Below are 24,513 nucleotides of genomic sequence, written 5' to 3' on the forward strand. Positions count from 1 at the left end.
CGGCCTATGAGACCAATATTTTTCTCAGGAGCTGGTGGAGAACAAAAACCTAGCTAAAAGGAAAGTAAGTATTGAGAGAGTTGAAAAGCCAAACCTCCAGATCTTTTAGCTTTTGACAGAAATAACCATTATATGTTAGCATAGCAATGAGAGCAATGAAGTGGAAGAAGTGCAACTAGTCTGATGAGACTTTAGACAAGTTGCAGATGTCACACATTGATGGCGTATAGGTGCAAATTCGACTAGCTCAACCAGAAAAAAGTAGTGGAAAGTATAGTGGACTATTTCTGGTTGCTTTCTCATGCCCACTCAACACTTGAGTTTCCAAAAATGGGGATATTTCTGAACTGACAGTCTTCTGTTGCTGCTGGCGAAGAACGGTACCAATATAAAATGTTTTGGGTGTCTGATTTCCACTCAGTGGTTATAATATTTGATTTCCCGTTGCTGTAAGGCGATGTTACCATCATCTCCTTCTTCAAATACATTGTAAGCATGATAAAAATCTTCTGTTACTGACTAAACTTTAAACTCTTCAACAAATACCACAAATAAAGTTCTTCCCATTAAAGGATTTTACATTTTGATTTATTTGTCTCTCCTTATACTCTATTTAATTTCTTGAAACACAGTTGTTCTTACATTATCATTCAGCACGTTCACTAGAAATCACTCTGTATGAGAACATTGACTAAATGTAAAAGTAATTATCACGTGAAAAAAACCCATTAGCCCATTATCTCTCATTTTGGAGGCTGTTTGGCCATTTCCAGCTATAATTTGCCAGCAGGAAGAACAGGAGTTTGTTTATAATGAATAAACGCTCCAACAGATTAAAGTTGGTTGTGTTTCCTAAAATAACATTTTTTTTTCAGATATTCTTTTAGATGACAGCTACGAGGGCAATCTACGCAAAGAAGGCCGGAGTGTGCGAATAGTGGTTACCTTCAGCAGTGGGCCAAATACCATTAAGGTTAGTGGATGAAGATTTCACATAATTATCTCTCTTCCTCCAGCTTAAACCACTGTAATCGAATTTGACTCCTGTGTTTTTATTAATGTGACAACTCCACAGGGTACACAAAGCCAAGAGTACCTGATTGGGTCTATAGGTGTGAGTGGAAAAACCAAGTGGGACGTCCTGGATGGGGTCATCCGACGCCTATTTAAGGTAAACAATAAAGAACTTTGCTTATAGGTGCAGGTCAGTCATTTAGCACCTAATAGGTTTTCACAGCCGACATTTTGACTTGTCCTAGTAGCTTTAATGATAACTGTTCCATTTAGTTGTATTAATGTCAGTGAGCCAGCATGCAAAATAACAGAGCTCTGACACAAGCTCACCTTAATGGAATCCAGCCATTGTTAATGTTTTAATTATACCTGTGTTTGGCAAGTCAAAATGTCTACCTATGGATGAAGGCTTATTTTCTCCTCTTAGCCACACAGAGTTCTCTGATGTTAAGACTTAAGGGAATTATAAACCTACCAGTGCTGAAATTATAAAACAAGGTCAAAGAACAGAACTTTTTTCATTTGTACCATCATCAGCTGGTTTGTTGATAGGGTGTCACTGTAACATGGTGCAAAGATGCATCACTCCTCCAACATATTCAAAATCCAACCACTTATGTCTGACTTACTGTGTAAGATTCAAAGACAGACAAAGCAAGATCCACAGTCAATATGATGTGTCTATAAATCTTTTTTGGCAACAAGATATAGTCACAACATATTGTTAAGCATGATCAATATTGCAGTTCTTCATTTTTCACTGTCCTCTAACCCCTCGTTCCCTGCAGGAGTATGTGTTTCGGGTGGACCCTCTGACCAGCCTGGGTCTCAACTCAGACAGCATTGTCTGCTACAGGATGGGCGAGGTGGTTCGCGCCCACGCCTCCGAAGTGCCTGAGCTGCTGCCCTGCGGCTACCTGGTGGGCGACAACAACGTCATCAAGGTCAACCTCAAAGGTATGGCAGCAAGGAAGCAAAGAGTTTCTATTCCAGGATTACAGCAGATGTTGAAGCCAGGTTTAGCTTCTCAAGGAAAGAGTTTGGTAGAGGAGAAATATATGATTGTTACCCTGATTAGTGTGTTGTTTTACTTGAGTATAAACCTTTAAATTATTTCTTGAATGCTTGCTCACAAACTGGACACAAACTGGACTTAACTTGAACCTTATTAAACAAAATAATATAAGACATTGCTACATTGATCATTGAGTTTCACTATTTTACTTCCTCCTATCCATCTCTTTCCTTCCTTCCTCTTCCTAGGAGTGAAGGAAAACAGTATAGACAGTCTGGTGTTTGACACACTAATCCCGAAGCCCATCATCCAGCGGTACCTCAACTTGTTGATGGAGCACCGTCGTATCATCCTCTCAGGACCCAGCGGCACCGGCAAATCCTTTCTGGCTTCCAAGCTGGCTGAGTACATAATTTCCCAGATGGGACAGGAGGTGACTGATCACAATGTGGCCAGCTTCAACGTGGACCAGAATTCCAGCAAGGTAGAAAGACCAGAGAAGTTTTAAGTTGTTAAGGAATTTGGAGTCTTGGTGAATTGTAGCGATTTTTCTTTTAATTTAAATCATTTTGGCATCCAATTTTGTCTTATCTTCATCCACTTCACATCAATGATTCCTACATTTCCCAGAGTGGAATATAATTTTTTCTTTACTTGTGAAAAGTGAAGGGAAAACCAGTTGTTCATTGACTTTCTACCAAAAAGGGTGTGACAGTCAAATATTAACAGATCTTCAGAGATGTACAGTCTATCTGGTTGCATTGCATTTCTGCTGTGTGGGTACAAATAGGTCTCTTTTCCTCCTCTATGTTAGATTTCTCCCTGTATGATTATTGAATGCTGGTACAAAATTGCATCGCTGTTTTTGATGGTAGCAGCAGTCGTGTAATTTTACTCATTTGTAGTTTATACAATGTAAAAAGTTTGTCCAGAGGAAGAAAAGCTTGAACAGGTATTGGGCATACAGATTTGCAAGCGGTAAATGTAAAATATTGCCTCTTATTAAGTCATGTGAATTTTCTACTAAAGTAAAATATAAGTTTGAGGACTTTTGGGGAGTCTTTCATTTGTAACTAGAGTTTAATATAAATAAAGAGGTAATGCAGACTAAAATCATATTGCTTCCTGTAAACTATTATTTATGAGCAACGCTTCAAGCCCTTAATGTTCAAAATGTTGCATCCAAATCAGTGTCTACGCATTAAAAACTGTTAATGCTTCCTTCCCCAGGATTTGCGTCAGTACCTGTCCAACCTGGCAGAACAGTGTAACTCTGAGGAGACGGATACAGAGCTCCCCACTGTTGTCATCCTGGACAACCTCCACCATATTGGCTCCCTTAGTGACATATTCAACGGTTTCCTCAACTGCAAGTACCACAAATGGTGAGTCAGAACTCTTCCTCTCTTTCTAGCCAGGCTGACTTGTAGTGCCTAGCTCTACTGTTGGTCAGAGCTCTAGTCAAATCAAAGTCCATGCAGTTTTATTAAGCCTAAAATCCCAAATCACAGATTTGCCTCAAAGGGATTTACAATCTGTACAGCATACCCCCCCAACCCCCCAACCCCACTACCAACAAAAAGCTTTCACAGACATCACAAAAGAAAGACATCTCAGGAAGAGAAACTCTACTCTACTTGTTCAGTTGAAAGTTTATTCTTATTATTGTTTAGTGGTACTGCTGTGAGCAAGCAGCGGTTGATAGGGAGGCCAACTCGGGGGTCTATCATTACTGACCTAGTAGCACCAAACTGCAGGAGTTATTTAGTTGAACACCCTGACTCTGACTATTATGTATTTTGTTTTCTTTGTCTACTTCAGCCCATATGTTATTGGGACCATGAACCAGGGAGTTTCTTCCTCTCCTAACCTGGAGCTACACCACAACTTCAGGTTTGTGACACTGTGAAACTACAACCTTGACATACACTGGAATAGCACTCCTTGAATTCAGTATATCGTGGTATTGGTGGTTTATATGGTGGTTACAATACTCATCGTTTTCTGCTATTATATTTTGCAAGGACTTTGTAATATTTACAAATTTTTTGGTTCCACAGAAGCAACTCGGTTTAGTGTTATTTTCTTTGCATCATCTTACATGTCAGATAATGTGTTTGATTTCAGGTATCTACCAGTGTGTCATTTCTTCCACAGGGAGTTCTCTAATTATGTCTCTTGGATAATTATACTTGTTAAATGAAAATGAAAAGACTATAGTGCATGTTCTCAGTATTGGATCATTTCTGCTTGGCATGTTTGACAAGCTGATGATTTGGCAAACACGAAGTCATCAGGGAAAGTTTATCATGAGCCAGACATTAATTTAATGTGAACCTATTATAGTAGTAATAGTATAGTTTAGTATAGTTTATTGGTGCGATGATTTATTAGCCCGACTGCTTTTGTTTCACAATTGATGCTCTGTCCTGTTGTAGGTGGGTGCTGTGCACCAACCACACCGAACCAGTCAAAGGATTCCTGGGCCGTTTCCTACGGCGGAAGCTGATAGAGACAGAGATTGATAAGAACATGCGCAGCAATGACCTGATCAAGATCATTGACTGGATCCCAAAGACCTGGCACCATCTCAACGGCTTCCTGGAGGCACACAGCTCCTCCGATGTCACCATAGGTCAGTTCACACACACACACACACACACACACACACACACACACACACACACACACACACACACACACACACACACACACACACACCTTCTCCCTCTAGTGCTTCACACTGTTTGACCAATATAAAAGCCTGTGTGGTGTCTTATTTTAACCACTGTCTTTCTACAGAACACACTAATATGAAGTCTTTGAATATTTTTGATCAAAATTCATCGAAGTCATTGAATATTGCTCGAATTAACATGTGTGTTGTTAGTCTGCTCTGTGTCTTTGGTCTTTCCATCTTCCATCCAACAAACGCTCATCATCTGGGCTCTTTTGTCCCTTCAGGCCCACGTCTCTTCCTGTCCTGTCCCATGGATGTAGAAGGCTCTCGGGTTTGGTTCACTGACCTGTGGAACTACTCTCTGGTGCCCTACCTGCTGGAAGCCGTCAGGGAAGGACTTCAGGTACGTCCTATAATACTTAAAATTAACTTTCTATAAGAGGTACAAGATTCTAAAGGATTATTCACTAGCTGCAACATTTCTCTTGAAATAAAATCAAAGTATAAGACTGTGTATTATAAATCTGCACTGTTATCAATAAATACACAGTATAACCTTAGAGAAAGAATGAGAACCCTGAAATGACCTAACTTCGATTTTTCAGATTATTATATTACGTAACAAAATCTAAATAAATAAAGCGTATTAGTTTCTTCAGTAAAACAAAAGACAACCTACAAAATAATCTAAGACACTGTTTATTGTTGCTTTAATTGCACCACTTTTGTGCTACAGAGTCAGTAACAGCAAATAAATGTAGAGGAAACACGGTGACCAAATTTTCAACATTTCCATTTTTCAGTATCTGCAGTGTGCCATTTTAAACCTACAGGACAAAGATTTTTTTTTTCCCACTTAACACAAGTCTTTCCATTTTCTGCTACTTTATACTTCTACTCCTCTGTATTTCAAAGGGAAATATTGTAGTATTTAGTTAACAACATTTATTTCACAGTACTAGTTATATTTGATAATTTTAGTATATTTTGTTGTCACTACTCCTGTACTTTTACTTAAGTCAGTTGGCAGTCTGCTGAACCATTTTCTTCATGCACTATGAAGTAAAAGGAGTAATTAAACTGAAACGATAATGATAATCACCACAGTCTCTTTTTTCAATTTCACCTCACACAATTCTTGCATGTCACAAGCCCCACATAGAGTATATGAATAAAAATACAAGGTGAGCTAGGACTCACAGTTTGCCCCCGCACTTTGTGTTGTGATTTACCTTTTTAGCCGTCTCCAATGACAACAAAAAAGAAATCTTGTGTCCATAAATGACTCCCTGCATCATCAAAGAACAAGTTCCAGCTCTTATGTAGGGCTGGCATCACCGAAGTTTTTTTCAATACTCACCTTCAACCATACCTACTTTCCCTTTTTGACCACTTGTACAGCTTTATGGCAAAAGAGCAGCATGGGAGGATCCTTCCAAGTGGGTGAACGACACGTATCCGTGGAATGCTGCCTCGCTGCAGCAGGATGGCCAGTCGCTGCTCCAGCTTAGGCCAGAGGATGTAGGATACGACGGCTACAGCTCATCCAAGGAGGGAGCCTCATCCAAGCAAGTCTCGCAGAGTGACACTGAGGGAGACCCACTGGTGAGGAAGTGATAAAAGTTATTCAGTAACACTGCTAGTCATTACTCTGCGCGATTAAGGAGCCTACTGCGGCGAGTTTAGTTTATTTAGAGCATTTAAGACGAGCCTTGATACAACAGATACAACAACTTAGTAGAATATGAAGAGACCAGGATTTTGATAAAATAGCACCAGTGCAAGAAATTAAATGTAGGAGACTACTAAAACACACGAACAGAAACGACAGTACTATGGAAATAAGTATCCGTCCCTCAAATACGAACCATTACCCAGCTTTAATTAATTCATTAAATAAAACAAATATCTATGTACATGGTGCAGTTTCTTAAAGTTACTCGATTCAAGGTTTATGGTTTCCATAGAAACCTGTGACCAGTGTTACCTTGGCTTTTGCAATGTGAGAAATACAATAAATAAAGAAGCTGGTAAAGTCGCTCCGTGGTATAGACTCCGAAGCACAACCTTACCACGCACACATGCACACACGCACACACAAACATACTGGAGGATCAACTGTTGAGGGAAGAGGGCAAATGGGTGGAGAGAGAGAGAATTAGTTTCCATTTGGTTGGTTATTGCAGCCCAGGAGGAATTAAAGGGTAGTCATCCAAAATTGACTGGCTTGATTTAACAAGTGTGTGTATGTGTGTTTGTGCATTTGTGTGCTTGCATGTTACCTCACTTTAGGAACACTTGAAGCAATGCGCCAGATGCAGCAGTATTTTTGCATTATTTGGACCATTAGCTCTGTTACAGGGATGAGAAGTTCTTGCCGTAAATCACCACAATTTTACAGCAAGGTTTTAAAATTGCTTTTTATTACAAAAAAAATGCAAAAAGACAGAGTTTGTTATTGATTACATTACTGTGTGTTTTTAGTAGATGTAATAGGCACAGTGGATTCTTAGAGATAGCACTTCCTCACACTCGGAAAGCTGACCATTAGTTCTTCAAAAGAAAAGGGAAAATACAGAAAAAGCATGCAAACATCACAGTCAGTGTTAGCTGACACTGTCAGAAAAGTGATAATTGTACTTGAGGTCGTAGTAGGTAGTGGTGTTGTATTGGAGTGCATTATATTGAAAGGTGTTTCTAATATCTTGCCCATTTATGTATGTAAATTGGTGAGGTTACAGTTATAGCCAACAGACAGTTGGCTTAGCTTAGCACCAAAACTAGAAACAAGTGGAAATAGCTAGCTTGGTTCTGAGTAAATGTAACAAAATCCGTCTAACGGCGCCTCTAAAGCTCACTAGTGATAGATTTCATTTGTTTAATCTGCATAAAACCAGAGTGTAAAAATGGCAAAATGCTGTTTATAGGGGGGTTAGGTGCTGGTATGTTTCTTGGCTGGAAGGAGTCATCATTGGTTGCCAGGCAGTTGCTTGCAGAAATAAGCAAAGTTACTGTCCTATTGATCATCTCGTGAACCCTCAGATTTATATTGCAACACCTTAGACCAAAGAAAACAGAGCTGCAAATGTGATCAAACTCTAAGTAACTCCAAGTAACACTTTACTGTGTCTGTGCATGTATCTGAAGTTCTTATATGTCTTTAGTTTTCTTCCCACAGTCTCTGTGTTCTGTTTGCAGATGAATATGCTGCTACGGCTGCAGGAGGCAGCAAACTACTCCAGTACACAGAGCTGCGACAGTGACAGCACCAGTCACCACGACGACCAGCTGGACTCCTCATTGGAGTCGGCACTATGAGACTGAGAGCTGCGCCGGGAGACACCTGACCCTTGGAGCCTTTGAACCTGGGATCATTTGACCTTCCATCACTACCAGACACCGCCACCCCTATAGTGCACAGATGTATGATATATGAAAAGTTTTATTATCCAAAATGGTATACCCACCATTTGAAAGCAAACACATATTTTTACATAATGATGGTGCAATATTAAAATCAAATTATCCTTTTTTTCTGTTTTAAAGAGCTGTCGCGAACTTGATCAAAATGATAAACAATCATACAGGTTGGATCATTTCTATTTTGCTGATATTACATAGTGAAGTTAGCTAGGGATGTTAAATGGATGTATAACATTTAAGAATACAACTTTTCATATATGTGTAAGCAGGATGTGTCTGATGAGGAAATTTAGTTCCTTTGAAGTTGACCTCCAAGGAGTAAATCACAGTTTGTGCTCAGCCATGATGAGCCACAGTTTACTCTATTAATTAAGCTTTGGGTGTCAATCTCCAATGTCAGAAAAATGAAAGAAAGCCAATAGTTTGACGTGACAAAACTGGATTTTTCTTTTTTTAAAACCCAGTTATATCTTCAGATGTTTACAATGGGGGGCATGTTCTGTTGTTTATGTCTTTCCTTATTTACAGAGGTGCTTCTCACAGACACACACACACACACATACACTCATATAAATGCACTTGAACACGGGCAGCAGGAGGAGACGTTCCTTTAATCAGAGGCTTTAATTGGTTCAAGCCCTCATTTGACCAACAATCCAACCTGCCAAAGCGTCCTTGAGCAAGGCACTGTATCTCTACCACCTCTGGGGTACCTGATGTCCAACATCACATATTTAGGGAGGCAAGCAGGACAACACTTTAGTACTTTTAGGCAATTTAATGCCCTCTGGTGGCAATGTTGGAGGTTCTTAGCTCTTAGAAAACAGTGGCTGTGAACCACTGATTGTTGATTGTCACATACAAATTGGGTTCATCACAGATGCATCAGATTGATTTTGTGTTTCACAAGTTATTGTTTTAGAGCAGGGTTTTGGGCTAAAGAACACTTTTTTGTCTAGTTTTGTCCACTATATCAGCTTGTTTGTGTCTTTACTTTTCTAAAGATAAATCCTGTACAGGCAATTCTGCATCTCCATGATGGCACCAGAAGTGGTTGATGTGAGACTTTTGCAAAGCCTCTACAGCCCAAATAGGATCACAAGACTAATATTATCATTACATACTGACACACACACACACACACACACACACACACACACACACACACACACACACACACACACACACACACACACACACACACACACACACACACACACATATCCCTCCTGTCCTCAGCTCAGTCATCAGTTGAGCCTCGTGGTGCTGGTCTCCTGCCCTGAACCTCGTCAGTGTCAGGCACTGCCAAGCGGGTCCTCACTACCCTGCATGCCAACAAGCACAACTGAAGCGCAATGTCTGTGTGTCATCCAGCCACATTGCTACTGTGAAGAAAAAATGGACAAGTGCCAATATTTCCCTTTGATTTACTGCCAAATGTGCACGCACACAACCATACAAACACACAGACTGCCCATCCCAGTTAAGAGCTGACCAGGGTTGTAGACTTAGATTAAGTTGTTTTGGGCTTTCCTCACTCTGAAGCATGTTGTCACTTATCTTTAAATGCACCATGAGAATAGCAGGCAGTGATGATCCAAAACTCATGTAATTGATCATTCGCTAAACTCCTCCCCCGAATAATGATTGTCCAATTACATCTGTCAAGCTTTGGATTTCTCCACCTGTCAAAGCAGTGTACACAGAGCTATTATAACAGAGATACTCAGCATGTAAAACGTTGTAGGGTATTGTCTTTTTTTGAGCCTTTCCAAAACCAACAACACAAGATGAAAAGTGTAAGGAATAGATCAACAGCGTGTTTATCTGCTCTGATGTTAGCGGCAAACATTATCATGTTTGGCTAACTAGCTTAACCGTCATAACTTTCCAGATTTGTACAATTCTGTCTGAGTATAATAAACCACTATGCTGTGTTTTGGCATCTAATAAGCTTTTAAACACATAAATCCATTCCTCAAAATGGACTTCCCGGCTTGTATTTCATTTTCTCACCATTACGTGAAACAAAATGCCCCCACAAATGCACTCTCCTGTGCTGTTTAAAGCAGGACAATTTCGGTTTGAATGGGGCCTAAGGCGATAACGTTAGCAGCTCTGCCCTGCTCTTTTATTGAATTGGGGAGAGTTTACGCTCCAGCAACTCCAGCCAGCATTAGCGGAGATAGTGTTGGCCAAACACATTAGTTAATCCTCATCCTCTAAGCACTGTCTCATGTAACATTAAAGATGAAAACATACTGAAAATATGAACAAGGATGCTAAGCATGTACTTACACAGCAACACAATGTTGATCCATGTCTTCTACACCAATCATCAGCTGGTAAGGATGCTGACATTTTTTCCTGGGACACAGCTTTAGCATCAGTCCTCAGTCAATATGATTTGTGTAACCCTCAAGTGCATATTTAAGACCAATTTCACGAGATTATTGTTTTAAAACAAATCAGCTGGAAACATGAAAATGTCAGCCGGAGACTGTTTTCAACCAACTCATGAAGCTAACATTAGCTTTATTAGCTAGCTAGCTACTGCTGAATTTTCAAAAATTATAAAGAATTTCAAGTGGCAAATGTGCTATCGTTATCATTGTAAACCGCAGAGGTGCAAAAATTGACAGCTTGACAGGCATAGCAACAGTATCTAAGGGGGTGGGGCTTAGCAAATGGTCTGTTGTAAATAGCAAAATTCCTGTGGCAGAGATGGCTGCAACAGGGAAATTCAGAAAGTAACGGGAAAGCAGTAGACTAACTCACTCTAACAGATATGAACCAGTGCTATGACACTGTTTGATCAATCAAAAAAATATCGGTAATATTGAAATGAATGATGCAAGCTGACAGTGTCTTGCTTGGAATTTTCTGGAACTCCTTTGATAGTTTTGTTCAGCACCTGCAGCCATCTGGGATCCATGAGGTACCAAAAAAGAAAAGTATTTTCAAATGCAAGTTAACCAGATCAGCCCAAGAGCTGAACAAGGGAGCAATGCTATTGGTGCTTTCTCACTGCCTTAAATGTGCAAAGGTTTGGGAGGCATCTCGTTCTCCCATTGGCTATAGTGAGAAAAAGTATTATGATGATGATCTGCTTCCTGCTACATCAAAGATGCTGCTTGTAGTCAGGAAAAACAGCCTGTTTTGTTTGTTGTCACTCCCTCTTCCTGCAAACCGCCCTTTCTTGTTTCTGACAGTTGAAGTATAAAAGAATTGATGCTGTATTTGAATTTAAAGTGACCAATATTGTAAAAACATTTAAAAAGGGGTGGGGTATTTTTTTGTTGTTGTATTTCGCCCAGCTGAGCTGGGCTCACTTGAACAGACAGGAGCACAACCAAACTGTTTTGGGTTTTCTAGCCTGACGAGCATGTGTTGAAGCTTTTTAAAGGGGATGCATTGAGAAGAGACCTTTACCTTTATGTATGCGTGTATTGGACGGAAGCCATTTTGAATTTTGATTGTCCTCTCTTTGTTTAACGAGTGGGTTGGTTTTGCACACTTTGAGGTCGGGGTGGGTTGTAAATACTTAAGTCTTGCACAGTGAATCAAAGATGCATTCTGCCCTGTCGATGTTACAATATGCTTAACCCGCTGAGTAAATTATTGTACTTTGAAAACAGAGAAAAAAAAAAGAAATGCAAAAACTCAACACGCTGTCAGAAACAGGTATGTGTCTTGTGGTGATTGGATGTTTTGCCTATGCAGGAGGCATACGGTGTACAGTAAGAAACTGTTTTTTAACTCACTGAAATCACAGACTGAGAACAAAAAGTAAGCACTTTTCCAGTTTCCCCCATCCTGCCATAATATTCTCTGGATCCTCTCTGTCTTTAGGAATGCCTGTTTTTCCTTAGAAGCACTTCCTTTCTGGAAATTTCAACCCAAGCTTACCGCCACGTTAGGCTTGCCAGCTGTCCGAGGCACCGAAGCTGACCTGACACCGTACTGTATACATTAACCAATGACCAACAGGTGCTACTGGTCAGTCAAAGCCCATCAGAGACCAACAAGTCACAATGTCACAACCTCAGGACAATCCTATCATCTACAATCCTACCTGTGTTCAGCTTCACATGTGTCTCTACAGCCAGGCTGATGATCGCACATATATCTGGCCAACTTTGCCAGCTTTGTGTCTGCAAGGGTGTGTAGTTGCATACTAAGGGAGTAGTTACCATGGTAACGGGTTGCTCCTTGACTTGACATACACCCATGTATCAAATCTGAGCTTAGATATCCCACTTTAACCCTCTCCGCTACTCTACACACGTATTGTAGGCCATTGGTTCCCCAGCTAACAGAACTTTGACACCGTTAACAGTGTACACCATAGTGCTGATGATCAACTGGTAATTTTTCCCACCTACACTTTGCAGTTACATCTCAGTTGAAAACCATAGCATTTACTCTGGTTTGAGAGAAAGTTTTCTTCTTTTTTGGGTGAAACATTTGTCCTTAAATGTTTTATATTTTGTACATTTGTATGTAACATATCATGTAAATAGACAGAGACAGTGATTTAACTCATCTGGAGGATTTTGTAGTCTTTGTAAAGCCCTAATAAATGGTATTTGGTGTCACACAAGCAAACAGCATGCTCAGCTTTTGTCTTTTGTGTCCATTTGAGATGCTTGTGTGGTCTGTTTTGGGCAGTTTATGGAGTGGAGGGGTAAAGGCATCAGAGGTGCGTAGAGCAGCCAAAAATTGTACTTAGGTAGAAGTAAAGGTAGACACCAAAATAACAATTTGAACCAGAGTATAAAAATATCTATTGAAAAGAATACTTGAGTAGTGAGTAACTTCATAAGTTAAAAAATATTTTTATTACAAGAAAAGTACAGTTACAGTGTCCCTGTGCCTTCAGATAATCCCAAAAGCAATTTGATACACCTGCCAAATCACGCCTTATATGTTTAATTTCTATAATTAAAAATGACACTGATCATTACTAAGTACAAAAGAGATGGGTCCAAGTGACAGTATGTCAACCAAAGTGAGTGTTACATTCTGGACATTCATTCTTGCCAGTGCAGCCTTGCTTATGTGCTGGTGACACCATGTGACTCCAAAGTGTCCATGGAGAAACTTGTTCCGTAGCTTGAAAGCACTGAATCTGGAGCTTGGTCTGTCAGAATGAAGCTAAGGTTAATTTGAGTGTAACAAAAGCCTTTGAAAATATAGCAGCAGTGTCAAATATAAGCAATAATGTAATATCTCAAATGTGAGTCATTTTTTTTTTATAGAAATATACTTAAGTTTACCTGTAAGTTGTCTTTTCTCCAAATGACCAGTTTGGGAAAAAAAAAGAACCCCATAAATTCTCATTGACAAGAAACATATCTCTTATTTATCCTGTTTGTTTGATATGCTTATAACTTATCTTGTTTAATACTACTGGTAAGTTTACAACGAATCCAGGACTATAGTGTAATTTGTAGAAAATAAACACAGGTTAAATCTCAGGTTGTCAATCACTTCCCTGCACTGAAACATTTACTTGACATTAATCACTGTAAATTAAACCGAATCTGTGTGAAGCTTTAGACACGTAAGACACTGATCTATGAAGAAAAATTTCCCATGTTGTGACTGGTCGCACTGATGATTCATTCCTATCATAGTTACCATACCATGTCGGAGACTATGTGATATTACTGAATGAAGATTTCTGAGAAAAGACTTGAACGTTTAAAAACTGGACTAAATGTAGACTAAAAGTGATTTTTGTGGGGTTTTTTTTTTTAAATGTAGGCTGGTTTCAACAGCATTTCAGTTACTTTGTTTAAATTTACTACATGTTGAAATAAAGTCGTTAAACGCTGCTGATCAGGATCTTTGAAAATTTACACTCAATTTAACCTGGACGCTTTGTCAACTGTGAATCATCAAAATCATGAGGCTGGGTCAGATAGTGATGGTAAAATCTTTGGTCTCATTTGTTTGATCTATATTTGCATCTCCTGCTGCCAGCAGCACTTTGTCTCCAGTCTCAGGGTTAGTCAACTCAGAGTTCAGGGTTTGTTAAACCCGCTTTCTGGAACTTGCCCCTGTACAGCAACAACGATGTTTCAACATCATGGACGACTTCAGTCATCCAAATTTAGAGACTGTTTTGCCAAAACTCCAACAACATGTCAAGTTTGCTACAAGAGGAGGAAAAACACTGGACCTTGTTTACATCCAAGCTGTTGCTGCCAATGTCAGAGCGCTCACTCTTGCCCTTAAGACTGTGTAGTGTTTGTATGTCTGTTCTATGCTGCACTGAGGTCTATGAGGAACGACATTTTGTTCCCCTGTATGTATGTCACGCATATGTGTGGAAATGACAGTGAACCTGAACCTGGACCTGATGTCCTTGGCAAAACGTCAGCAGTCTCTCTAGTCGCTTAGCTCACAGACTCGTGTATTTTCAAACAGTGGGTTTTCTCTGTTAACATCTCAAGGAAAAAAGCTCTTGGGATGAAGAGTAACTGATGTGGTTAAATTGGCCGGGGTTGCAGAAATGTAAACTTCCCCAAATAACATTACCCTAAACTCTTGATAGCATTCAAGACCCACTACCAAACAGTGGGGAAATATCACATAGTGACTGTGCTTGTTGTAAACTTGAATGTAACTTATAACCCCACAACATAATGAAGTTAGGTAATGATGCCCCCCTGGCCTTGGAAGTACTGCTCATTTACTACTATATGAAGTAAGATAGTTAGCTGGGCATGCTAACGACTGTAGCTTTCGTTAGAACAGATAAACACACTGTTTAATTCATCCCTCACAATTTTACTCTTCTTTTGGTTTTGGAAACCCTTACAACAGCCCCGTGCACATTGCTTCAGCAGGCGGAAAATCCAAAGCTTCATAGACCTAGCTAGCTAGTGTAGCTAACGATTGCTAATTCATGATCTGACAATAACTGTTTAGTGGGGGGGGGGGCTTCAGTGAATGGTCAGTTGGGCTCATGTCTCGACGACACCCTTGAATTTTGGGATGTCCCAACCTTTGGCACTTGCTCAACCCTTGGCAAAAATATTTCCATGTGGTTTCCAGTTTTCCTGTTTGTTGGCATTGTTTCTCACTTAAATTAATGATGGGTGTTGTTGTGTACAGGTCTTCTTCTTGGAGGCAGCCAGTGGCCTTTTCGCACGGGCATGTTGCTCTCCATAATGATCAGCTCAAATTTCTGACCATCTCTGTCCCACACACATACACACAAGGGATACAGCACTGCTTTGGGATTCTGGTAACTGTTTAAAGATTCAAAAATTACACAGTAATCCAGACATGAAAGATTAAGTTGTCTTTGAGGCGGCATACAGACGTAAAGTGTTTCGCTCAGATGTGATAACCAACAGTTGCAATATTTATTTACTTGCATAATTAAAAGCAGGTGCATGAATGATAACACTAAATAGCATTGAAGTGATGTAAGATAAGGGTGACATTGTCATGTGTAGGCAGACCGGGAGGAACAGACTGCTAGAGCCTAGAGGGTAACAAGCTTTTGGTGATGTCTTTCTGACATCTAGTGTTTAAATTTATCAATTTTAAATTTTAAATTTAATTTCTCAAAGAAAGGGGATAGCCTGCATATTATCGTAGAATGCACGACTGGACCGATTGAGATGTTGATTTAATTTAAAAATGATCAAGTGATCATGCATTCAATGGAAAGTCAGTACAAACAAAATGGTTGCATTTACAAATTAACTCGATAAGAAAGTATCAAATTAGCGTCGGATGATTTTATTTTGAAGGACTTCTTGAGATGTGGTGTGTTCTCTTCCGGGGAGCTAGTAACTGAAGCCAAAGCAAAGATGGGACCCGGCGCAACCTCCGTGACGGAGCCAGAAGAAGACCTTAGAATTTTTAAATCTAAAGGAGTTTCAACATCTTTACCGAAACACTCCTATTGGTTTGACTTTTGGGTGTTCGCGCTCTTTGACATCGCTTTATTTCTCGTCATGTATTTCATAGTCCCTTAAAAAGGTGAGTGGGACTCAGCGGATACATTTTTAGCTAGCAGAGGTTGGCTACGGAAGTTTCTGAACTAATGAACTAGTCTTGTTAACGCAGTGGGAAGTGATGAATAATTTGGGTAACGCTATTAATTTGTCACTTTTTGTCACAATAAATTGTACTTCGGGTAAACTTCCCAAAGCGCAGAAGCTTATATCCTTTAAGTACACAACCTAACGACTAACCGCTTGTTTGGGCTTGCCCGTTAAAATATTTTAATATACAGCAGAGGTCAACAAACGTTAGTTACAGCGTCGGTGTTCGTTAAGACCACAGGCACCATAGGTTTTACACACACACATACATACATATATATATATTTATACAAAAATGGACTGTATACATACAGTCTGTATGTATACAGTCCATTTGGACGAACAGTATTCAAGCCTTCTGCACTTCTTTCATGTCACATCATTGAACATAGTTGGTGTGATTTTTGATACTGACTACTTCTTGCCAACGTGACAAAAGACGCGACAAACGGATCCAAATTATGTTCAAATACAATTTAATTAATCAGAATAAAACAATAGTAGGTGTTAACCACAGGCACCTAGTTTCAGTTATACTCTGTGGTCTAGGTAGACGTGTGTATCAGTTCTGTGCCTATACACTTTTTCCTCTTTCATCTGTGCAAGACTGCTCAAGTTTTGTCAGGTTAAATTGGGGCTGAAACTGAACAGCTATTTTTACACCTTGCTACAAATTCTAGATTGATCTGACTCCTATCCCAAGTCACCATTCTGTCACAGGCTACTGCAGGTTTTCCTCCAGGTTCCTCTGTATTTTATAGAATTCATTTTATGCTATCCTCAGCAAACTCTGAGAACATCAAAGGAAGATTTATGACAAACCTTTTTTTATATTCATGTTTGTTTGTTTTTTTTAAATTGACCATACTATATTCTTAGAGATTGATTGGAGATTCATTGGAGTGGTGCAACCAGTTATTTCCTCAGTCAATTAATGATTTTAATCTATAAAATGTCAAAATATTTATTTTCCTACTAGAGTTTACCCAAGGCAGTAAGTGGCTTCAGATAGCTTGATTTGTCTGAGCAAATAGACCAAAACCAAAACATATTCAGTTTAATATCATATAAGACCAGAAAGCAGCAAATTCTTACATTTGAGAAGTTGGAATTGGCAAATGTTTTGCATGTTTGCTTGGAAATAACAAAATTATATTACTTAATTTTCTGTCAATCCACTAATCTATTGATCATATGATATATTCAGCTCTAATTCAGATTGACTTGGAAATGTTTATATAAATTACCCTTGATAGGACTTTTCAATCACCTTGTTTCAGATTTATTTGGCCTATTCTCCCCTTGTTGCCTGTTATGAATATATTAAAACCATACAAGCTCTACAACTTCCGAGACACCTTGCCCTTGTACAATACTTTAACCAGACTGCAACATTTTTGACTAAAATGAATGTCACCTGTCACCTTTGTATTTTTACTGAGCATTTTTGCCACATGTTTTTGCTGTAGTTTATGAGATTTAACATTTGTCTTACATGTGATTATTTTTGTTAAAAGTTGGTTCCCTGGACTCTGGAGCCTGAAGACATGGAGTGCTGGTCCCGCCCCGCTGTCAGGAATGCTAACCAAGCTTTGACTGAATTTAATGCTGCGTTATTTGCTTAACATCTCAAGTTTCCACAGCTTGGATCATGTAACTACAAGTTTTATAAAGGTGGCGTCCTGCTTTGATATCGGAGAATTTAAACTCCTTCCCACTGTGACCTGTTGCCAGTTGTTGTTTTTTTCATGGATGGATTTATGTTGTCGCCATTGGGAAGAGAAAAAAAATTAAATATTTGTATTATTGACAATTGCTGATGCAATGGGACCACCAGGACTTGTGAAATGTACCTGTGATAATACTAAAATGTTGTTATAACTATTATCACTATAAATGGTACCCAGTAGATACACCTGTTCAATGTTTTTGATCAAGTAGTTACTTTTAACAGAATTAATAGTAACATTAAGTAATTGTATCACATTTTAAGTGTTTTAGTTTTATGTCTCCAGATTGTCAGATCAGCAACTGAGTCCTGGAATGAAAATAGCAATCTCACATCTGGAAAAGTGTGTTTTGTTGTAATAAGCCATCTGATGATCTAGTTTGGGGTCAGTTAAAACACCAGAGAAACAAGATTTTTACCAACACACCATAAAGAACAATGTGTTGTTGTGGAGTATAATTCCAGCACACTAAAGTGTTGACAGTTTGCACATGGAAAATACTGCCAATAAAGTGTATTTACCTACCAGCTAAATGTTGACCATTTGATTTTAGTTTGGCATTGTATAATATCCAAAGTTCAAATTTTCTATTTTCATGTAGGACCTAACAAAGTACAATGTTAGTCTTAGATTTATTCTGCATGCTTTGGGGAGTTACTTATGTTGTTAAATGTGTCATGGCCTAAAGTGATTTCATAATTTGGTAATTTTAAAATGCAATATACAGCCAACAGCAACTAATACATTGTTTAGCTCATCTGATAGATAGAAGACCTTAATGAATATAGACATTTATGAACACCCCCCACAGTGTTGCTGCTCACAGAGAATAGCTAATGACTAGCTACATAAATGTATTTGTTTTATTTGCTTTAGATAACAAGAATTCAAAAAATAAAAACACCTGCATTTTCTTCTAATTTTTACCTATCAATACCGAGTAGTCTTTGCGATTCGCTTATCATGAGCTGGTGCTATTTATGAGAAGTACTTTTGTATTGCTACAATTGTTGCTAAGCATACTGTATACTGTATCACGTCACTGAATACTTTTATTTTGAAAAGAAGTTACATGTGTCCGCTTTGTAAGGAGCTAACAACATATGGCTTGTAACCTTATGGTAGTTTGGTATTGACTTCCATAAGTGACTTTTTATTGTCTTAATAATGGAAACGGCTGAAAGTTCCTATCAGCTGGAAAATACAGGTCCGTTTCACTGGAGTGTTTAATGATTTTGTCGCAGCTAACAGCGAAATAGCTTTCTTAAACAGTGTCGTTAGCTCGTAGCACCAGCTAACATCCTTGATTGTAGCTAACTTACCCAAAAATAAACACAGCACAACATTTGAAAGAATTAAACATCTTTTGCGATTCTGACAAGTTGTAAACCAGACTGTTTGTTTAAGCTACATTTCCCGCTGTTTGGGTAAGTGCCTAACTAAGCTAAACCAGCTCCTTGATTTAACGGCGTTGTGGAGCCAAGCAGTTTTTGTTGTCTTGTTCGTGATGTGTGAGATGAACTTCTTGCTACAGTACACTGTGTCTTGGCATGTACAGTGTTTTACTATGTCAACGTATACTACGCATGTCTTACTATTTATAGTACGACGAAGTGCTAGCAAAGTAGCGAAAAACTCACAAAATGCAAGAGGCTAGAGCAGAGTAGAAAACGTAACGAGGTTAAACACAAAACATTGCTGCAAAGAGCAGTTGTACAATTTTCACTACGGTTTCAAATTCTAAGATTCGCCGAGTCTGTTAGTGAGTCGTATCAGTTGCATTTGTTCTATTTGCCCACACTAGTTTGTGTGGTTTGCTTGGATTTTTGAAAATGTAGTACAGTTTCCTAATCAGACTTAAAACATTTAACAGAACGTGTAGCTATGTAAAGCGCTTTGTGTGGTCTATAAAGCGAGAAAAGCGTGACATAAGTGTTGTCCATTTACCACGATACAGAGGGTTTACAGAACGAACAACGAATGACCAACTTTTAGCCCACACCCTCTTAACATCCAAGTCAGCTTTCTACGTCACCCCGAATTGTCACGCCACACTTATGTTCTAGCAAAAAGTATTAGCAGATATTTATATTGACAAACAATGAGTCAGGTTCTACCTTTGACGTATTTGCTAGGGAGCAAAGAAAAAAAAGGTACATTTATGGCACATCGCGAGAAGACACTTACACTCCCCAAAGGCATATCATGACCCTGTCCACCCCATGTCTGTGTTTGTACAGATGTGTTTTTGCCATTGTCATCGCTAAGGCTGTTGATCCCTCCTCTGCGGCTGCTCTCTGCAGCGATGTGGCAGGTGGCTCAGCGGAGAGATGTTCTTGATTATGTAAACCTGGATGAGTTTGTGTCATTGGTGACGGCCACAGTTCCAGACCTGCTCAGTCCAAAGCAACGTGGCAAACTGCTTCTCCGACTGCGATCGAAAGTGAGTCAGTGGGTTTAAGATCTAGTGACAAAAATTTTATTAATCATGCAATAATGTCATACTTAAAGGACACGGTTAATTAAATGTCTTGCTGAAGGAACACCTGTCTTTTTTCTAAATCTTTCTCGTTAGATCATTCTTGAGCTGTGCAGAAATGAGGAAACAGCCAACATTTTGTGTATACAGCCTCACCTTGAACGAATCCGCCCACCAGGATACACAGGGGTAAATGAGAACAGTGTTTTCTAAATGCCCCTATATCAATTCCCAAAAAACAGGTGACAACATGTCAGCGCTTGTGTCATTGTCACATATACAGTATGGTGGCCTGATATGCTTATGTTGTTTGGAGATGGTCCCAGTAACAATGACAGTATATTTCAGAGTGGAGATGCAGAGGTGGATGCAGAGGAGGCTATTTTCGTGGCGCTCATTCAAACACTCCTGAAAGACCCAGCGGAGAGGGAGCATTTTTACCAGGCAAGACAGCTTCACATGCAGCCCCACTGGCATTCTAGAGAGATTTTTTGTTGTGCACTTACTTGTTTTTTGTAATTACGTCACTCCACAGTTGGATTTTTAAGTAACTGTTACTGTTGTCCTCTCAGGAGGTTTTTCCAACAGAATATGGTCTCAGCTATGACACAGACATGCAGCTTCTTGTGTGGGAGTTTCTTTCCAAACTGGAAAAACTCCTGCCAGTACCAGACCTTGGTCAGGTATGAAATGACATGACAGCTGACTGCACAAACAGTATAGCAGCTGCTGCTGAATACATGCAATGAATTATCACTGTAAAAACTACTATTAATGACATAGTTATTATTATTTGATTTTTCTTAAACTCTCGAATATCAATATCAGAATCTATCTCAAAAAAACAGAATTGGTCAGGCAATAGTTACTAATGACTGTACTAAGAGTATTCGTGATTGATTTTGTCAGGAGTAGTAGTAACATTATCAGTAAGAATCATGGTGGATGTATTTTTATGTGCATGAGTGGATGTTTTTAGCTTTTTGGGGATTCTGGGATTTAACCATGAATAATGATTCATGGTTAAATCCCACCTGTGAAATGGGGTTTGTTTAGTCACATTTCATCCTCTGAACTGACTGTATGATCACACTTTGGTCCAGAGTTAACCTGTCATTCTTGCTGACAAGTTTGCTTTTGTCCATAAATAGACAGTTTCATGGCTGACCTCTGCCCCCTCCGTACTGAAGGACTGCTTGCAGGCGCTGTCCAATCCTGACGACCTGAAGTCTCTCCTGCAACACCACAAATGCCTTGAACACCTTGGTACACAAGGTAAAACAGATGCATTGCTCATGTCGAAGAGCTAAACTTACAGAACCAACAGCATACGAGCAAACAAAACGAGAGCCAAAACCTTACTTTGACATTACTGAAGTGCTTATGTTTATTTTCAAACTGTTCTCCAACAGTGTTGCCACTTTAGTACCTATAAAATGTCCACTCTGTCTGTCTCCGTCATTTCATGTTAACATGTTCAGAATGCACATTTTGCATGTTTCTGAGAAGTCCCATCTGTATCAAATATGTTTGATATTTGCCAAGCCTTGCCAGATGTGCCAGCGTGGACAGTGACATTTCCGAAAGTGCCACTGTCACCCAGATGTTGGCTGATGCAAAGTTTTGTTGTTGCCGGCCAAAACTTAACTGAAGACTTTTAGTTGTTTTCCTGTTGCTCGGGTGTATTTGTGTGGTTGGGTATCTTTATAAAAGCGACTAGTTTGGACACATGCTTTCAAATTTAGACAGCTTATTGTGGTCATATGGGAGACCTAGATGTGAAGGCCGGAAACCGCAACCTCAACTGGGTTTCTGAATCTAGCAATGTTGCAAGTGAGAGGGACTTAAATTTTTCGTGCAACAACACAACAATCAGTTGCCCATATTTGAGGGAAACATAAAATAGCTACCTATATCTTCTGTGTTTTGCATAGGTACCACTGTGGAGATGTCCACCCAGGTCTTTGCCTGCTCCGAGTGTCCATTCTTCCACATGCAGGAGTCCTACCTGCTGCAGCACATTGAGCACAGTCACCCAGAGCACTACAGCAAATTCCAGAAGGCTATGGAGACAGCTGAGGCCCCCAAGAAGAAGGTCCAGTGCCCTGAGTTCCCAAAGCCTTTCCCCATCCATAACAGGCCTGACCCTCACATGTGCCAGGAATGTGGCAAAACTTTCACACGTGCCTCAGATGTGATGCGTCACCAGCGGACCCACACAGGTGAGCGCCCGTACACCTGTGATGAATGTAAGAAGGGCTTCAAGAACTCCTGGGATCTGACCAGACATCAGCGCATTCACACTGGGGAACGACCCTTCCTCTGCTCCCAATGTGGCAAACGGTTCACACAGATGGGTTTGCTCAAACTGCATTATGAACGAACCGCCTGCGGCCAGACATGCAACCCTCCCCTAGACTTAACGACAGAGGTTGTAGTGGCAGAGGAGACATCAGAGAAAGGCGGTGGTCAGTACAAATGCCAGAAATGTGGCGAAAGCTTCTGTAGCATCTTGGAGCGGCTGAGGCACAGGCAGGGGCATGTGGTAAGGCGTCAGTACAAATGCTCCCTGTGTGAGAAGATCTACAGCCGAGCGTCAGATTTAAAGAGACACCAGATGAAACACACCGGTGAGCGGCCATTTGCCTGTGAGTGTGGGAAAAGCTTCACCCATGTGTGGCTTCTGAATAAGCACCAGCAGATCCACACCAGGGAGCGTCCATACCCCTGTGCAGAGTGTGGGAAGAGCTTCACTCAGCTCCAGATACTTAGCAGGCACCTGCTGACTCACAACGGGCAGCGGCCTTTCCACTGCTCATACTGTGAGAAGAGCTTCACTCAGCTTGCCAGCCTTACACGCCATGAGAGAATCCACACAGGTGAGAGGCCGTACCTCTGCACCACCTGTGAGAAGACATTCCTCACACATGGAGAGCTGGGCAGACATCAACGTAGCCACAGCAACCTTAGGCCGTTCAGTTGCTCACAGTGCCCTAAGAGCTTTAAAACCAAGCGTGCTCAGAGTGAACACCTCAATACACACACAGGTGAGCGTCCGTTTGCATGCACACGTTGTGGGAAGAGGTTTGCCAAGTCAACTTCGCTTGTCCGGCATAACCTGACACACACAGGGGAGCGACCCCACCAGTGCTCTCAGTGTGGAAAGACATTCCTCACCTCTGGTGAGCTGCTCCTCCACAAACGGATCCACACAGGAGAAAGGCCTTATCCCTGCTCCTACTGTGAGAGGAGATTCAGGTGTTCCTCCGACCTCAACATGCACATCCGAACACACACCGGGGAGAAGCCACACAGCTGTCTGTTCTGTAAGAAGAGCTTCTCCACGTCTACGAGGCTGAAGAGACACATGCGCACACACATGGAGAGGGGCATATCTGTGGAATCATTTAATCTTTGAGCTGTCAGGAGCTGATGATGTTTTTTTTTCAACATGAATATTGCCTTCATTAAAAATAAAAACTGTCTTTAATGAATTTAACTCTTACATGAAACTCCTCTTAGGAAAAGTATAGTTACGTCTGGTTTAGTGAATATAGGAGTGATTACTTTCTTGGTGCTTGGCAACATATAACCAACAAGCAAATAAAAAGATAAAAAATATTACATTAATTTACCAGATGCTTTTGTTCAGAGCAGCTTACAATAACTGCATTCAACATCCATAGGACAAGAACTACATGTAATACGTGTATCCTTCCCAAACAAAACAAGCAAGTCAAACCAAAGAGTGAATATTTGGGTGTTTTTTATGTGTTGAAAATATAAAACCAGCCAGTTATTCAATGGAAAAAGGCAAAAAAAATTAGAAATGCCTCAAAAAAAAAAAAAGTGGCTTTGTGTGTTTTCCTGGCTTGTTAATCATTTAAGGACCTCTCAGATTTAATTTTCAAGCAGATAGGGGATTCTTGACCCCAAAAAACTCGCTTCAAAATGATTTAAAGTTAGAAAACCCAATCTAGGGACTGAAAACGACCCAGGAATGAAGTTTTAGTTCATTAAAGTAATACTCCACTGAATATCTATCAGTGCTTATAATGTTTTAAAAAAACAATAGGGGGAGAAGACAGAGATGACAGATAACA

At 40.0% G+C, this 24,513-nt stretch overlaps 2 protein-coding genes across 7 annotated transcripts in view; both read left to right on the forward strand.

The window, feature by feature from the left end:
- Positions 1–9,280, forward strand: part of nav3 (neuron navigator 3) — a 343,409-nt gene extending 334,129 nt beyond the window's left edge. For all 5 annotated transcript variants that reach the window (XM_040143100.1, XM_040143064.1, XM_040143071.1 and 2 more), the window contains 10 exons: positions 876–973; positions 1,076–1,171; positions 1,803–1,971; positions 2,278–2,513; positions 3,260–3,414; positions 3,851–3,922; positions 4,468–4,664; positions 4,994–5,112; positions 6,111–6,314; positions 7,908–9,280. In XM_040143100.1, coding sequence (XP_039999034.1) covers positions 876–973; positions 1,076–1,171; positions 1,803–1,971; positions 2,278–2,513; positions 3,260–3,414; positions 3,851–3,922; positions 4,468–4,664; positions 4,994–5,112; positions 6,111–6,314; positions 7,908–8,027 — 1,466 coding nt within the window. In that variant the 3' untranslated portion in view covers positions 8,028–9,280. The remainder of the gene's footprint in view (positions 1–875; positions 974–1,075; positions 1,172–1,802; positions 1,972–2,277; positions 2,514–3,259; positions 3,415–3,850; positions 3,923–4,467; positions 4,665–4,993; positions 5,113–6,110; positions 6,315–7,907) is intronic.
- A 6,354-nt stretch (positions 9,281–15,634) lies between these two features.
- Positions 15,635–23,895, forward strand: LOC120801031 (zinc finger protein 2 homolog). 2 transcript variants are annotated; one of them, XM_040147521.1, is made up of 8 exons: positions 15,635–16,136; positions 17,719–19,138; positions 20,172–20,374; positions 20,507–20,599; positions 20,759–20,854; positions 20,983–21,093; positions 21,562–21,685; positions 22,345–23,895. In XM_040147521.1, exons 2-8 carry the CDS (start codon positions 19,099–19,101, stop codon positions 23,826–23,828), a joined length of 2,151 nt encoding a protein of 716 aa, XP_040003455.1. In that variant the 5' UTR covers positions 15,635–16,136; positions 17,719–19,098; the 3' UTR covers positions 23,829–23,895. The 2 variants fall into 2 exon arrangements, with proteins under 2 accessions (XP_040003455.1, XP_040003461.1); XM_040147527.1 differs by lacking the exons at positions 15,635–16,136; positions 17,719–19,138 and adding an exon at positions 19,145–19,358.
- Positions 23,896–24,513: the final 618 nt, after the last annotated feature.

The sequence above is a fragment of the Xiphias gladius genome, chromosome 2 (assembly GCF_016859285.1).
Source record: "Xiphias gladius isolate SHS-SW01 ecotype Sanya breed wild chromosome 2, ASM1685928v1, whole genome shotgun sequence".
Taxonomy (NCBI): domain Eukaryota; kingdom Metazoa; phylum Chordata; class Actinopteri; order Istiophoriformes; family Xiphiidae; genus Xiphias; species Xiphias gladius.